We start from the raw sequence: 16,366 nt of genomic DNA, 5'->3' as shown, positions 1-16,366 counted from the left end.
TTAGTTAGAAAACCCTCACAAAATCAAATTAAATTGAATTTTGAAATTTAAGTTTTTTGTTCTATCTTATCTTTGAATGGGAATATCTATGGTCATCACTGTTAACTGATCATTAATTAGTTCTATGCTTCTATCATTTGTATATATAATTGTATGTGTGTTTTTACGTTTTAAGTTAGTAATAAAAACGCTTTTATTTGTATCCCTAATGACATGGCTTAGTTCGTTTGGAAAGACAAGTTTTCATGCAGTTCAATTTTTAAAGCAAGTTGATGATATATTGATATTAATTAATTGCATTCATTTCAACCTTAATACTATTATTTTACTACCTTCTTGACTTCCCATAACAATTACTCATTCTATAATTAGTATTTTTATTTTCAATATATACGTAGGAATTGAAAATTAAAATAAATTTAATTAGATAAATAATGGTTGTTTAGGGTAGCATGGTTGTTAAAGAAACAAAGGATAGTAAATTATAACAACCATCCTTAACTTTAGGTTACGGAAATCTCTCTATTAAATCATATCTCATATTTTAATAACAGATTACAACTAAAGATAAGATAAGATTTCATCCAAAAAAAAATAAGACAAAGTGATATTTTAAATTTTAACATGTTATCCTTTTTTATTTATAAATTTGTTGTATTTATCGAAAATCTGAGTAAAAGAATTATCTGTTTTAATTTATGATCTAAGTATCTAACTTCTTTTGTTTTTATTTTTTTATAATATTTTTGTACTAATATATCATGGGATTAACAGTGCAAGTTCAAATTAATCCAAGAAATGAAAAATTAACTGAGTCAAAATTCAAATTTTTTTTAGTAACAAATTACAGCTAATGGTAAGACAGGATGACAATTTAAATTTTAACATGTTATCTTCTTCTATGTATAAATCTTGTTCTTTGACCGATTTGGTTCTGAATTTAAAATATTGTATTGCTTAATAAAAAGGCTTACAGGAGAAACCCAAGGTGGCCCAATAGAGACAATGGTTTTTTGATAGCCCAATGTGAAGTAGCTTTAAAGGTACAAAGGAAAAAAAAATACTGATAATTATTTTCTCATCTTTACTATAATACGTAATTATCTTAATAAAAATATGTTAATTTGAAAGAAAATTAACGATTAATAAGAAAATGAATTATTCTGAACATATCAGTATTTTAGTAGTAAGATTGAAGGAACTTGACAACTTGTAACTCAAGCATTGCAAACAGATCACTAATTAGTTAATATTGTTAACAGATCAAATCAAAGAAAAAAACAAGAGGCAATAAGAGACCAAATATAAGAGTTAACTTGCTGTAAATGACTAAATGACCCGCTATACAAGTTGACTATACTACTGTTACCTCATCACAAAAGCACATAGTATGACCAAAATTAATTAATTAATATTATCTGTTGTTTATTGTATATCATCTATTTTATCTAGTATTTATTATCTATTATATATAATTAAAAAGTTTAATTAATATGTATACTAAAAATATACGTCAAAATTATTATAATAGAAGTTTTTAAACATTTTATTTTAGCAAATATATTAAAAACTTAAATTATGTTTTTTTTAATAATAATTTTAAGGGATAAGTATTGTTTTGGTCCCTCACGTTGAGAGTCGGAATCGAATCCGTACCTGATATATATTTTGATTTAAAATCATCCTTAAAGTCGTATTTAAATTTAAAATCGTCTTTTCTAATAAAATTTTTTAATTTATTCCTAAACTACCCCTATAATAAAAAAAATTATAAAATTTAAAAAAAAAATAAAAGAAAACACGGTGAGGGGGAAGAGAAAAGGGTATTCGAAAGGAGGGGGGAGGGAAGGGGGGAAGGAGAAGGGGGAGGGGAAGGGGGGAAGGGTGGGCATCACTGCCACCGTCGCTGCCGCTGTGCCGTTAGGAGGGAGATCCGAGGGAGAGAGAGAGAGAGCGTGGAGTTGAGGGAGCAGAGAAGCGCGCCGCCACTTCCAGACGCCCTTGCCGCCGCCGAGGAGAAGGAGAGGAAGAGGAAGAGATGCTGTCCGCGCCCTGCCACCGCGTCAGTTCTCCGCCGCCGTACTGCTTCGCCGTCTATGGGGAGTCGCTGCCGATCCGCCACGAGCCGCCATCGCAAGTCAACAACGAAGAGAGAGAGCCGCGAGGAGGAGGATCGCGCCACCCAGTCGTCGTCGTCCTCGCTGCGCCGCCGTCGAGCCCACTGAGCAGAAGCCCATCACCGCCGTTCGCGCCTCTATCGCCGTCTGAGAAGCTTCTATGGCCGTTGCCGTCGAGCCCACTGAGCAGAAGCCCATCACCACCGTTTTGCTTTCTTGCTTTCTGTGTTTTTTTTGCTATCTGTTTTTCGTGTTCTTGGTGGTGGTGGTGGTGGTGGTGGTGGTGGTGGTGGTGGTGTTGTTGGTGTTGGTGTTGGTGGTGGTCTTGCATTCTGTTTCTGTTTCTGCTTTTTGTTTGGTATTGTTGCTGTTGTTTGGTGTTCTTGGTGGTAGTGGTGGTGGTGGTGGTTGTGGTGGTGCTGGATGTGGTGTTGGTTGTGGTGGTGGTGGTGGTGGTGGTGGTGGTGGTGTCGGTGTTGGTGTTGGTGTTGGTGGTGGTAGTTGTGGTGGTGCTGGCTGTGGTGCTGGTTGTGGTGTTGGTGTTGGTGTTGGTGTTGGTGGTGGTGGTGGTGGTGGTGGAGGTGGAGGAGGTAATTGTGCTGGTAGTGATGAGGGTATATTTGTCCAAAAAAATTAAAAGGACAATTTTAATACGAAAAAAAACGTTAAGTATAATTTTAAATCAAAATATACATCGGGGACGGGTTCGATTCCAACCCTCAACATGAGGGACCAAAACAATACTTATCCCTAATTTTAACATTTGTTCTTATAATACATGTTAGCAAAATTTATAATTAAAAGATATTTTTTCATTTAATTATGAAGCTGAAGTGGTACATTCTTAATTATATTTTTTGATTTATTTAATCTAATTCATTAATATCAATTAATTACGATGATATATTCAGACTTATAACTTCCTTTTGAAACAGTAGAAGCCTTTTTTTTTTTAATTATAAAAAATTACAATATGCGTATTTGGTATTATTTAAAAAAAAATTTAAATTTTTGAAAAGTTAATTTATAGCTTTTTCAAAGAAGTAAAAATATATGATTTCTTTTTTTTGATAAATCATTCTGTTACTTCTTTAAAAAGAATTGACTTCAAAACAAAAAAAATTGCTTTCATTTTTGGTTCTGTACAAATATTTTCTGTTTCTACTGAAAAGACTGGCTCTCTACCACCATAGGTTTCATCTGTTAGAAGCATTGGCCTTCCACCATTATTTTCACGTAATGATTCCTCTGCTAAAAGTATTGACTTCTACCATCATTTAAAATAATGTTCCATCCTGTACAAGAAGTCTCTGGTACGGGTTGAGAGATGGATCGGGAACCTGCGGGTCGAGGCGGATGCCGGATCACTTGACTGGGGCGATGGGGGGTGGTACCTGCAAAGACACTCCGACGCTCAAGTCAGAATGGATCTGAGAGGTAGAAAGTGTGTGGAATGAATGAATACCTGGAGGGGCCTGAGTCCTCTATTTATAGGTGATGGAGGATATCTTATCTTATCTTATTTGGCTAAGATAAAGGGGACGTTTGAATTCGAAAGTCGGTTAGGAGTCTGAGAATGCCGTTTTCGGGCCTTCTAGAAGTGAGGAATGGGTCGGACCCGGGGAACCGGTGTTGGGTTCGGTCTTGGATCCGGGATGGTGGGCCGGATCCGTAACAGTTGCCCCCGCAGCGGGGGAGCGAACAAGGTCGGTCCGTTGCTTGAAAGGCGCGATGCCTGTCCGTGGGCTTCGGTTCGTCTCAGGAGTTCGTTTGTTTTCTGGAGGGAGGTCGGTGCCTTGGTTCCGGTTTTGCTGGGGGGCTCGTCTGACCGTTTTTTGGTTTGACGAGACTCCTCCGCTTCTGCCGTGTCTGTTGCGTTCTTCGATGCTTTATCAGTTTCTTTTTTCGAGGGAGGGTCATTAAATGTGAAGGGACGTTTTCCCTTTTCTGCCCCTACTAGCTTTAACTGTGCCTAGGGGTAATTGTGTCAGTTTACCCCTCTCTTTGAAACCGTTTTGGATTTTTATTTCAGTTCCCTCGCTCACTTCCCTTCCTTTTTGCTTTTTCCATTCTCTTCTAAAGAATCTCTCTCTGAACAGAAAGTCCCTTCCTTTCTCTGTGGTTTTTGGTTTTTGCTTGCTGCTCCTGCTTTTCAAGCTTCCTCAAGTGTTCTTTCTGCATTTCCAGGTTAGCGCGTTTCGTTTTATTGTTATTTTGTGAATGCTGCTCTGTTTTTTGCCATGCATTGTTCTGCCTGTTTTTAGTTTTGCGTTGAACTAGTCTCTTTTGGGGGGGGGGGGGTGGTTGTTTGAGTTTTTGGAGGGGTCGAGCACCGCCGTATTCGTTTGGTGATGGCGGTATACCGCCGCGTTGGTTTGGTAGTGGTGTGTAGGTTTCTGTCTTGCTTCTGTCTAGGGTTAGCAGGCTGATGGTGGTGCTCCTCCCTGTTTTAGGTATGCAACGGCGGAGAAATGAGGGTGTGAGGGCTCCAGTAGCCCCTTCCAGGGGCGTTCCCAATCGTTATGGTTGGGTGACTAGTGATGTATAGGGCGTTCCGTCGCGGATGACGGAGGGCGACCTTCAACGGCTCCGTGATCAAGGGGCCATCTGTGGCGGTGGTGATGAGGAGGGGCGGTATGAGCTCGTCCTCCCGGATGCCGATGAGCGCGTTTGTTACTTGAATCTGCATTCTCCCACCGTTCCGGATTGGATGTGGGTTTACGAGTCGATGTTCACTCGGCTTGGCGTGCGACTTCCCTTCTCGCCGTTTGTTCAGGATCTGTTGAGTCGGTGTTCCGTGGCGCCGTCTCAACTTCACCCGAACAGCTGGGCTGCTGTGCGGTCGTTTGAGTTGGTGTGCCGGTATCTCGACCTTCCGGCTTCCGTTCCTGTTTTTCTTTTTCTTTTCTTATGCACTCTTCCGACTAAGGAGGGGAAGCATAAGAAGGGGTATATGTCCTTCCGGGCTCAGCCTCATCGCCGTATTTTTGGCTTATTTGAGGATTCTTTTCATGGCTTTAAATGGGAGTATTTTAAGGTGCGTCCCGTCCAGGGGCACCATCCATTCTGGCTGTCACCGGAGGGTGTTCGTCGGTTTCTGACATACTGGAATTTCCAGGCTGGCCCGTCGGTTCTAACTAAGTTCACCTACAATGGCTTGTCCCAGGAGGATAAGGACGTTGCCAATATTTTGTGGCATTTATTTGGTGAGCGTCCGTTGAATCCTCGGGACGTTATGGGGGATCCCGAGGCTTGTCGGGCGTATATCGGTGTGTGCTTTGTCTTCTTTTCCCGATTTCGTATGTTATATTGTTGCCTTTTTGTAATCTTTTTATTTTTTATTTCTTTCAGTTGAGATGGCTGGTGGGCTGACTTCTCTGGCTAGGTTGAAGGCGGCGATGGGTCGGGAGGAGGGATCCTCGTCTCCTTCGACCCCTGTCTCCAATCCTGCCGTGGAATCTCAACCGGTTTCCCAGGAGGTGATTTCTTCGGCTGCTCGGGCAGAGGTTCAAGTTTCCCCTGGCCATGTGAACTCTCCTGAGGTTGTGGTAGTGTCGGCTGCTGAGGCTTCTCGGAAGAGAAAGAGGCCCGAGGACCCGAGCAGCGAGACTTTTGAGGAGGGTTTGGTGCCAAGTGTGATGGATCGTCGTTTTGATGCTCTAGGGTTTATTGATCAGCATTTGATGCCTGGTACGGAGCCTTATTTTGATGGCTGTGATGTCTCGTTCCAGGCCAAGTCGGTGTATCGTGCTCTCCTTCGCTCTGCTGTTGTTGTTCAGAAGGCTGAGCCTGTGATGGCTCAGGTTGGTTTATTGGATAAGAAGCTTCGCCAATCTCAGGCTGAGGTGGCTAAGTTGAAAGAGGAGCTCGATGCTGCCGAGATTGCGAGGGGGAAGGCGGTGAAGTCTTCTGAGGAAGCTGGGGCGGAGATTCTCCGGCTTTCCGAGTTTGAGACTTCGCTTCTTTCTCAGCTGGGCGAGGAGCGGCGCAAGGCTTCTGATGCGGGTTCCCGGGCTGCCGTACTTCTTGGTGAGATGGAGGCTCTGACTGCCGAGGTTGCTACATTGAAGAGGGAGAAAACTGAACTGTTGGCCGATGCTAAGGATGCAATTGCTGCTACTGAGGGGACGATGAAGGCGCAGGCCCTGGTGCTTGCTCCGGGAGTGGATGTGTCCGTGATGGGCGCATTCAAGACCGTTCGTGATGGCCGGATAGTCGACCTCGAGTAGCTTTATCTTTGTAATCTTTTGTTCTCCCGCTTTTTTAGACTTACTTTGTTTTTGGATACTTTTGGTTTGGCCGTGGGCCGTGTAACCGTGACTCCGTAACTTTGGTTTTTTGTTTTAACAATTTTTCGAGCCGTTCGGGCTCTTTTCGTATGTTCCGTTTAAAAGCTATTCCGTTTAATTAATCTTTTTCCCGTATTTGGGATGAGTGGACCGTCGTGTGGTCGGGTTTATATGGATATCCGCGGGTTGGGCCTGGAGGGTGATCGGTCCTCCAGTTGTGGCCGTGTTTTTGTTCCGTATTTGGGACATTGTGTGAGAAAAAATAAAGAATTTAGGGATAGCTTTGTAATGCGATTTTATTGATGGGTGGGCCTCGTTAAAACCCTCCGTTGTTGGCGGGAAAGAGTACCCGAGTTTGATACATAGTTTTTGAAATGTAAATGTAATTTTGCAAATAAGTAAAGCGAAAGCGTAAAAGGAAATGGGGGAGGGGGGAAATGGAGACCTGGGTTGGTTTTAGGAGTAGTATCGCTGTAAGTTGGCGGCGTTCCACGTTCTCGGGACTTCGTTACCGTTAAGCCGTTCGAGCTTGTAGGCTCCTTTCCCGATTGCAACTTTGATTCTATATGGTCCCTCCCAGTTGGGGGCGAGTTTTCCTTCTCCCGGGGTTGGGGACCGATGTCGTTTCGCCGTAGGACGAGGTCGTCAGTTGTGAACTCTCGCCGAATGACTCCGTGGTTGTATCTCAGGCTGATTCTTTGTTTTAGGGCTAGCTCTCTGAGGTGGGCTATGCTTCTTATTTCGCCAGTGAGGTCTCGTTCTGCTTCTTCGTCGTTGCCTCCGATTGTTCTTCGCGGGCTTAGGTCACCGATTTCAACTGGGATGATAGCTTCCGTGCCGTAGGTTAATCGGAAGGGGGTTTCTCCGGTAGCTGTCTGCGGGGTCGTGCGGTACGACCATAAGACCGATCCGAGTTCGTCTGCCCATAGTCCTTTGGCTTCGTCGAGTCGTTTCTTGAGGCCTTTGACTATTATTTTGTTTGCTAATTCCACTTGTCCGTTTGTTTGGGGGTGTTCTACCGAGCTAAAGCGGTGGGATATGCGTAGCCCGTTTAGGAATTCCTTGAATTTGGTGTCGGCGAACTGGGTTCCGTTGTCCGAGATGATGATCTCGGGGATCCCGAATCGGGTGATGATTTGTCGTCAAAGGAATTTTCGACATTGGGTCGCCGTGATAGAGGCTAGCGGCTCGGCCTCGATCCATTTGGTGAAATAGTCTATGGCGACGATGAGATATCGGAGTTGGCCTGGTGCCGTGGGAAAAGGTCCGACAAGGTCGATCCCCCAGGTGCCGAATGGCCGTTCTGCCGATATGATGCTGAGCTGATGTGGGGCGGCTTGGTGGATGTTGGTGTGTCGTTGACATTTATCGCAGTTTTTCACTAGTTGCGTGGAGTCCCGGATGATCGTGGGCCAGAAGTAGCCGGCGCGGATGACTTTTTGGGCAAGGGTTTTACCTCCGACGTGGTGGCCGCAACAGCCTTCGTGGATTTCGCGTAGTATGTATTCCGTGCTCCCGGGCTCGACGCATTTGAGCAGGGGTTGCGAGAATCCGCGTTTGTATAGTTGTCCTGCGACGACCGTATAACCGGCGGCCTCCCTTTTTATTCGTTTTCCCTCTTTAGGGTCTTCGGGCAGTTCCCTGTTGAGGAGGTACTGTAGGATGGGGTAGGTCCATGACTTGTGGTGGGAGTGTGTTAGGTGGGTGTCGGCTGTTAAGGATACGGACGGCGTTTTGACGACTTCCTGAATTAGTGATTTGTTGCCGTGTCCTGGTTTGGTGCTAGCAAGTTTGGAGAGGAGGTCGGCTCTGGCGTTTCTTTCCCTGGGGACGTGCTGTATGATTACCTGGTCGAATTCTTCTTTTAGTTTGTTGACCTTGGCGAGGTATTGTTGTAGTAGGGGATCTCGCGTTTGGTAGTCTCCGTTGATTTGGGAACTGACTACTTGCGAATCCGTGTTGATCTCCAGGATTTTTGCCCCGACTTCGCTGGCCAGGGTTAGGCCTGCCAGGAGGGCCTCGTATTCTGCTTGGTTGTTTGAGACCGGGAAATCGTATCTGACTGATTGTTCGATCACGACGCCGTTTTGGCTTTCCAGAATGACTCCGGCGCCTCCGGAAGTGACGTTCGAGGAGCCGTCGACGTGTAGTTTCCATGCTTCGGGAGGGGTGTTTCCTGGGGTCATTTCTGCGATGAAGTCGGCCATGGCCTGTGCTTTGATTGCGTATCGGGGTTCGAACTTGATGTCGAATTGGGATAGTTCGACGGACCATGCTAGCATTCTACCCGCTAGGTCGGGCTTCTGTAGTACCTGTTTGACTGCTTGGTCGGTTCGAACCGTTACGGGGTGGGCTTGAAAATATTGCCGCAGGCGTCGGGACGCCGTGAGGAGGGCAAAGGCTAGTTTTTCTAGGCGCGAGTAGCGGGTCTCTGCGTCTTGTAGGACTTTGCTTGTGAAGTATATAGGTTTTTGCTCCTTTTTCTTGTTTTCTCGGATGAGTGCCGCCGCGAGTGTTTCTTCCGTTATGGAGAGGTATAAGTACAGGGTTTCCCCTGTTTGGGGTTTGGCGAGGATTGGTGGTTCCGCCAGGGTTTTCTTGAAGTGTTGGAATGCCGCTTCGCACTCTTCTTTCCATACGAAGGGGGCTCCTTTCTTCATTAGTTTGAAGAAGGGGATTGCTTTTTGGGCTGATGCTCCGAGAAAGCGAGATAGGGCTGTCAGTCGACCGGTGAGCTTCTGGACGTCGCGTAGGTTTTTTGGGCTCGTCATCTCGAGAATGGCGCGACATTTCTCCGGGTTGGCTTCAACTCCGCGTTGTGTGATCATGAAGCCGAGGAACTTTCCTGCCTCCATTCCGAAGGCGCACTTTGTTGGGTTGAGTCGCATTTGGTGTCTTCTTAGGGTGTCCGTTACGGCCTTGAGGTCGCTGATGAGTTGTTCGTCGGAGTCAGTTTTGGCGAGCATGTCGTCTATGTAGACTTCTAGTTTGGTTCCGGATAGGTTCTGGAATATTTTGTTGACGAGCCGTTGGTATGTTGCTCCGGCGTTTTTCAAACCGAAGGGCATGACTGTGTAGCAGTACGTGCCGTCGGGGGTGATGAACGCCGTTTTTTCTTCGTCGGGTCGGTGCATGGGTATCTGATTGTAGCCGGAGTACGCGTCCATAAAGCTGAGGTATCGATGTCCGGATGCGGAGTCCACTAGTCCGTCGATGTTCGGTAGGGGAAAGGCGTCTTTGGGGCAGGCTTTGTTGAGGTCCGTATAGTCGACGCACATTCGCCATTTTCCGTTGGATTTCTTTACAAGTACAACGTTTGCTAACCAGGTTGTGTAGGGAAGTTCTCGGATGAAGTTTGCTTCGAGCAGGGCTTGTACTTGTCTCTTGACTTCGGCCGCTCGGTCTGCTGACATTTTTCTTCTTCTTTGTGCTACGGGTTTGGCTTTGGGGTTCGCGGCTAGCCGGTGGGACATGAAGTCAGGATCTATCCCCGGCATGTCGGCTGGAGTGAAAGCGAACAGGTCTCTGTTTTGTTTTAAAATTGGGAAAGGTCTTCTTTCAGGTCATAAGGGAGGTTCCTGTTGATGAAGGTGTATTCGTCCTTGGTCTGTCCTATTTGCAGTTTCTCCATGTCGCCTTCTGGTTCGGGTCTAGGTTGGCCGTCTTGTCGGGCATCTAGGTCGGCCAGGAATATCCCGGCTGCGTCGCGGGATTTTTTCCGTAAAGCCAGGCTGGTGTTGTCGCATTCTGCCGCGATTTCCCGATCTCCGTGGATGGTCCCGATGGAGTCGTCCTCCGCTATGAACTTCATAAGGAGGTATTTGGTAAAGATGATGGCCGAAAAGTCATTAATCGTCTTTCTTCCGAGGATGACGTTGTAGGCAGTGGAGTCTTTTAGGACCACGAATTCGGCTATGAGTGTCCTCCTCTTGTCACCGGTTCCTATGGTGAGGGGGAGTGTGATGGAGCCTTCCGGTTTGAGGAAGTTGTCCCCGAGTCCCGTGACGCCGTTGCGGTGCGTTTGGAGATTTTCGTCGCGGAGCCAAAGCTTGTCGAAGGCCCCTCGAAAGAGGATGTTGGAATCTGCGCCGGTGTCTACTAGTATTCTTCGGACTAGTCCGGTTCCGATCTTCGCCGAGATCACGAAAGGTGCGTCTTCGGCTGTGGTGCCGTGCTGGCAGTCCTCGGGTAGGAAGGTTATTGCTTTGTTGGACATGGGAGTTGGGGCTTGGTTTCTGATGGCCATTACCTGGAGGTCCTTTTTTATCTTGGATTTTGACTTGCATGGTGCATCTTTGCCCGTGATGACATTTACTATGATGGTCGGGTCTTCTTCTGGACTTTCTCTTGGGGGTCGCTTTTGGGTTCTCGGGTTACGTCCTTCTCTCTCCGGTGATCTGTCTCTCTCCACGCGTCTCGGTTCTCTGATGATTTTGGTAAATTCTGGGAGTTTGCCGTCTCGTATGGCTTGTTCAAGGGCGTCTTTAAGGTCGAAACAATCCTGCGTTTTGTGACCGTAGCCTCGGTGGTATTCGCAGTAGAGGGTTTTGTTGCCTCCTGTCCTTTCCTTGAGTTGTCGGGCTTTTGGAATGATGCCTCGGTCCGCTATTTGGTGGTATATCTCGGTAATTGGTGCGGTTAGGGGTGTGTAATTGGAGAATTTGCCTATTCTCGGTGTCCGGTTGGTCGGCCTCGGGTGGTCTCGTTGATTCTCTTTAGGTGTTGCGTTATGGTGAGAAGCCGAATTGCCGCGTTGGTTGTTGCCGTGCTGCCGCTTGTTGGCCGCGACGACTTGGCTGACTTCTTCGTCGTTGATGTAGTCTTTGGCGACGTTCTGGATCTCATGCATGGTCCATACCGGTCTGGCGGTGAGGTGTTTGCGAAAGTCTTCGTTCATTAGTCCGTTGGTCAGGCAAAGGCTTGCGACGGAATCCGTGAGTCCGTCGACCGTTAGGCATTCGTCGTTGAAGCGGTCGAGGTATTTTCTTGTGGATTCGTCTTGTTTTTGTGTGACCCCGAGCAAGCTGATGGGGTGTTTGGCTTTAGTGATCCTTGTAGTGAACTGGGCCATGAATTTTCGTGTGATGTCGTGGAAACTGGCTATGGATCCGTTTGGGAGGGCGTTGAACCATTTGATTGCTGGCCCGGCGAGGGTTACCGGGAAAGCTCTGCATCGGACCGCGTCGGCTGCTCCTTCTAGGTTCATTCTGGCTTCGAAAGCCGTTAGGTGTTCTTGGGGATCCTTGGTTCCGTCGTACTTCATATTGGTAGGTTTGTCGAAGCCTTTGGGGAGCTTTGCTCTTAGGACTCTTTCTGTAAAGGGTGTAGCGCCCATTATTATGTGGTCGTTTCTCGTGCGCTTGGTGTTTCGGTCCCTCCGATCTTCGTCTGAGTAGCGTTGAGAACTCAGATCTCGAGAGGTGCTACGGTTATGTTTCTTGTTGTATCGCCGTTCTGGTGATTTCTCGTGTCTGCGATCGCGTGATGGACTGCGACCGTTTCTTCTGTCGTCTTTTCGGGTTGGCGATCTACCGCGGCGAGATCTTGATCTGGAGGTTGCATGGCTTCCGTGCTCGTTGTTGTGTTTTCCTTTGTTGGTTATCTTGCCTTCGAGTTCCTGAACCCGGAGGCAGAGATCCTGGATGATCTGTGCTGCTTTGTCGCTGGCTTTCTCATGATGTCGTCTGTCCGTGACGTCGTAATTGTTCGCGTTTTGGACCGCACTCGCTATTCTCGCTTGGTTTGTGACTTCACGGTGCTCGGGGGTCGGGTTAATTGGTTGAGTGTCATCCTGGCTTGAGGGGGTTTCCTCTAGGACGTCCCCCATCGGGCCCGGTACGCGCAGGGTCCTCACAGACGGCGCCAATGTACAAGAAGTCTCTGGTACGGGTTGAGAGATGGATCGGGAACCTGCGGGTCGAGGCGGATGCCGGATCACTTGACTGGGGCGATGGGGGGTGGTACCTGCAAAGACACTCCGACGCTCAAGTCAGAATGGATCTGCGAGGTAGAAAGTGTGTGGAATGAATGAATACCTGGAGGGGCCTGAGTCCTCTATTTATAGGTGATGGAGGATATCTTATCTTATCTTATTTGGCTAAGATAAAGGGGACGTTTGAATTCGAAAGTCGGTTAGGAGTCTGAGAATGCCGTTTTCGGGCCTTCTAGAAGTGAGGAACGGGTCGGACCCGGGGAACCGGTGTTGGGTTCGGTCTTGGATCCGGGATGGTGGGCCGGATCCGTAACACATCCGAACCACTTAATGCATATATTCCTTTCAGTTATTTTATTATTATTATTTTTATCATTCTATTTTTATTATTAAATTTGTATTTAACATTGTGTGTGGTATGAAATCTCAATTTTAATTTTATTTTTTTACATGTGATTTTATTTTTATATAGCTTATATTATTTTTATGGTTAGTTATAACCAATTCTTGACCCCCAATAAGGGAGGAGGCTAATCAGAGTAAAAATAAAAAATAAAAAACAGCAACAAAATACACATTGACACATATTTTATATTTGTTTTTTTATTTTTATCTACCATATCATACACAATAAAATAGCAAAAACTAATTAGACAATAATTTTTTTGGTATTACTATTTAAGATTATTGTGAATTAAAATTTTATTACTATTCATTACATATAAAAAAATCGTTGTGGGTGAAAGTGAAGCAGAAGAACCAATTTTTAATGATATTAGTGGCCAAAAAATTGTTGCTAGTGAAATTCTAATGCTTGATGTTTAAAATATTTCAAATAAAAATTATGTAATATCCACGATACTTGTTTTAAGTTTAAAACTATATCACATATTTTATTTAAAATTTAATAACTTAACATTTACTTAAATTATAACGTGTTATGATATGAGATAATTAAAAATATGAAATTTATTTTATTTTAATTAACTAAAATTAATAAAAAAAAAGCGCCGTGGTAATGTTACTAGGCCATGTTACTAAAGTTACAACATTTTTTTCACTTTAAAAAATTTGGTTTGTAATACCAAAAAAAAAAATTTGTATACAGCTGCTTCACTTCAAGGTCATCATGCAGCATCTATCACGTGGTTACCTGTATAAAAGGATTAAAAAGTTTAAGCAAAAAGTCGAGTCGTAAAACATATGAATGCCAATCATAGAAGTAGAGAACCATGGAATGACCTTACAGCAAAGAGCAAAAAAAAAAAAAACCAACAACACAGAAGGATAAAAGTGGAACAATGAGTTCATTATTAATGGAAACAAATCTAACAAGCATTACAAGCATCCCCATGAACTAGATAATCCATTTCTTCGGTACAGAAATTATCAACTATATACTAATAGCTGTTTTTTTATATATATTAAATTCATTCTTAAGATAAATTTCAGTTTATTATTCAGATATAGGCTTATAGACATACCTGTACAGCTAGATGTTACTTTCATAGAGGAGACATTATTTTATTGTATGTTGTCTTCTCCTTCAACATTGTTATAGTCAGCAATTTTATCAGAAACTTGATCTGTTTGAATAGTACAACCAAATAACTGAAATGAAGTAGCTCCAGATTTGGTTGAGTTGCTGTTAGGGGTCTCATCAATGGGAGTCAAACTAGACTTGCTATGTGGTGATAAGTTTTTAGGCTTATGAGTGTCAATGTTAAGTTTTGGCAACATAACATTTAACTTTGGTACAATATTATTCTCAAAGGAATTATCAATAGACAGAGAAGGATCCATCGGAATGAAGGGATAAGTAGTTGCAGAAAATAGATGAGGCCTGGCTCCCTGCATGCTAGCAGAAAAAAGAGTATCATAATTACTCAACAATGTTTGATTCAGCAATCCCATTGTTGAATCAGGAATAGAAAATCTTGTAACGGAAGAGGAGGATTCTCCCATTTCATTAGTGAATACTCCAGAACCATCTGTAGTTCTGAACCTCTTTGTTGGGAAAAATATTTGAGGAAGTAAGAGTGTCTCAGAAAGAAGTTCCACCTGCCATGGACTGACAGGATTTACATTCTTCAAAATTTCGGATTCATCCCATGTAATCTATAAAAAAGAAGAAAAAAAAAAGCCAACCTCAACTTCAATAAAAAATATTATAAAAAGATATTATGACCAAATCTTTATTTAACCAAAACAACCAGTAAAAATCCATCTATTATTTTTTAACGAACCATAACAATACACAAACAAATTGCTGAGACATAACGACAGACCAACAAATTGTTTCTTTCTTTCAATTTTTCTTATTATTATTATTAGATAATCACTACGTTAACATTGGGATCGTTAAATTTTTCTTTATTTATTTCTTTCATTCCGTTCTTTTTCTTTTTCCTTTCTTGCCATTTCTTAGTCAAAGTCCACATCAATGTACATAAACACACAAATCAAAATTCACAAAGCGGGCAAATTTTATACCTGAAGCGTGCGCCAAGGAGAACCGCTCCATGGTTGATCTTTACCGGGAACATTAACAGCAGAAACAGTTCCCTGAAACCAATCCATCCGTGACGAATCATAGTTCTCTCTGCCCATTTTCACTCTCATCCCAACACTCCAGGGAATACCATTAATCATCGCGTCCACCTTCTCTGCTTTCACCACAAACTCCCCCCAACCCACGCTTGGATAGTAAACAACTTCGAACGGCTTGTTTTGCGCCGCCAGCTCCATCGCCTCCGCGACCGATGTCGAAGTCACTCTCCCCTTCTCGTTTCTTGCAAATCCCTGTGTCATCGCCTCTTCTTCTTCCTCTTCTTTTTCTTTTTCGCCCTCGTCCATCCCGACCATAGCTGCAACCCAATCCAATCCACCATCTGAGATACCGTCCTCCAGCGACATATTACGGCGGAGCCCGACGAACATCCTCCCATGGGAGTCCTTCATGAAAACCACAGTATCGCCGGAGATAATCTTCTTGCTGTTAACGAACTTGCTCCAGCCAGATGTGAAGAGGTGCCGTCTCGGAGTCCCGCGGTAGATGTGGCGAAACTCCCATACGGCGCCATGGAGATCGGTTATTCTAAGGTTCTGCACCGGCGGGTCCTCTTCAAAGTTCAACGGCGGAAAGACCAAGTCCGCACAGGATCTCGGCACCGAAAACCCTCCGCCATTATTCGCATCGGACCGCGTGAGAATCTTGGCGTACGAGATAACCTCTTCATCGTCGCCATTGCCGTTGCCGCTGTTGCCTTCGGCGGCGACGGCAGGTGGAAGAAAATCTTGAGCGGATCCATTGGTGACAGGAAGAAGAAGAATCTTGAGGAAGACCTCGTCGGTGTTAGGATCCGCGAAGTAGTTGACGGCGGCGACACGGCAAGGGATGACCGGCCTGGAGTAAACCAGAGGTGAAAGGTTTTGCGGTTGCGAAGCAGCTTGGTCGATGTGTCCCTGTGGAAAGTAGTAAACCCTAGAGTTCACTACTGGTGCCTGTGCAGAGATTCCAGCACATGCGCGCCAGAATTTGGCGGGAATTGGTGTTGGCCTCGGCGGCAATGATGAGGACGGAGCACTACGGCGAGGCATGGCTGATGAGGACGGAGCACTACGGCAATGAGAGAGTGATTAGTATGTGTGGTTTTTTTTTTATGACCGAAAAGAAAACAAATGTGGGGATTTTAAATCAAACCATGCAGTCTTTTATATAGCTACCCTTAGTCAATTGAATCAAACAAGTGATTAGTGTAAGACTATAAGGTTAGTTAGAGCAACCCTCGCAAAATCAAATTCAATTGAATTTTGAAATTTAAGTTTTATGTTCTATCTTATCTTTGAATGGGAATATCTATGGTCATCACTGTTAACTGATCATTAATTAGTTCTATCATTTGTATAATTGTATGTGTGTTTTTACTTTTTACGTTTTAAGTTAGTAATAAAAACTCTTTTATTTGTATCCCTGATGACATGGCTTAGTTCGTTTGGAAAGACAAGTAGTTTTCATGCAGTTCAAT

General features: G+C 44.5%; 2 protein-coding genes across 2 annotated transcripts; both read right to left on the bottom strand.

The window, feature by feature from the left end:
• Positions 1-6,702: 6,702 nt before the first annotated feature.
• On the bottom strand, positions 6,703-9,540 carry LOC112763926 (uncharacterized). The gene is made up of 2 exons (XM_025809468.1): positions 7,863-9,540; positions 6,703-7,373 (listed from the first exon to the last, which is right to left on the bottom strand). The coding sequence occupies exons 1-2, from the start codon at positions 9,538-9,540 to the stop codon at positions 6,703-6,705; spliced, it is 2,349 nt and encodes a 782-aa protein (XP_025665253.1).
• A 4,322-nt stretch (positions 9,541-13,862) lies between these two features.
• LOC112763925 (auxin response factor 17-like) lies at positions 13,863-15,938 on the bottom strand. Its single transcript, XM_025809467.1, has 2 exons — positions 14,832-15,938; positions 13,863-14,456 (listed from the first exon to the last, which is right to left on the bottom strand). Exons 1-2 carry the CDS (start codon positions 15,936-15,938, stop codon positions 13,863-13,865), a joined length of 1,701 nt encoding a protein of 566 aa, XP_025665252.1.
• Between the last annotated feature and the right edge of the window lie 428 nt (positions 15,939-16,366).

This window comes from Arachis hypogaea, chromosome 17 (assembly GCF_003086295.3).
Source record: "Arachis hypogaea cultivar Tifrunner chromosome 17, arahy.Tifrunner.gnm2.J5K5, whole genome shotgun sequence".
Lineage (NCBI taxonomy): Eukaryota > Viridiplantae > Streptophyta > Magnoliopsida > Fabales > Fabaceae > Arachis > Arachis hypogaea.
The sequence above is the reverse complement of the archived record's forward strand: the minus strand, read 5'-3'. Positions and strand labels throughout refer to the sequence as shown.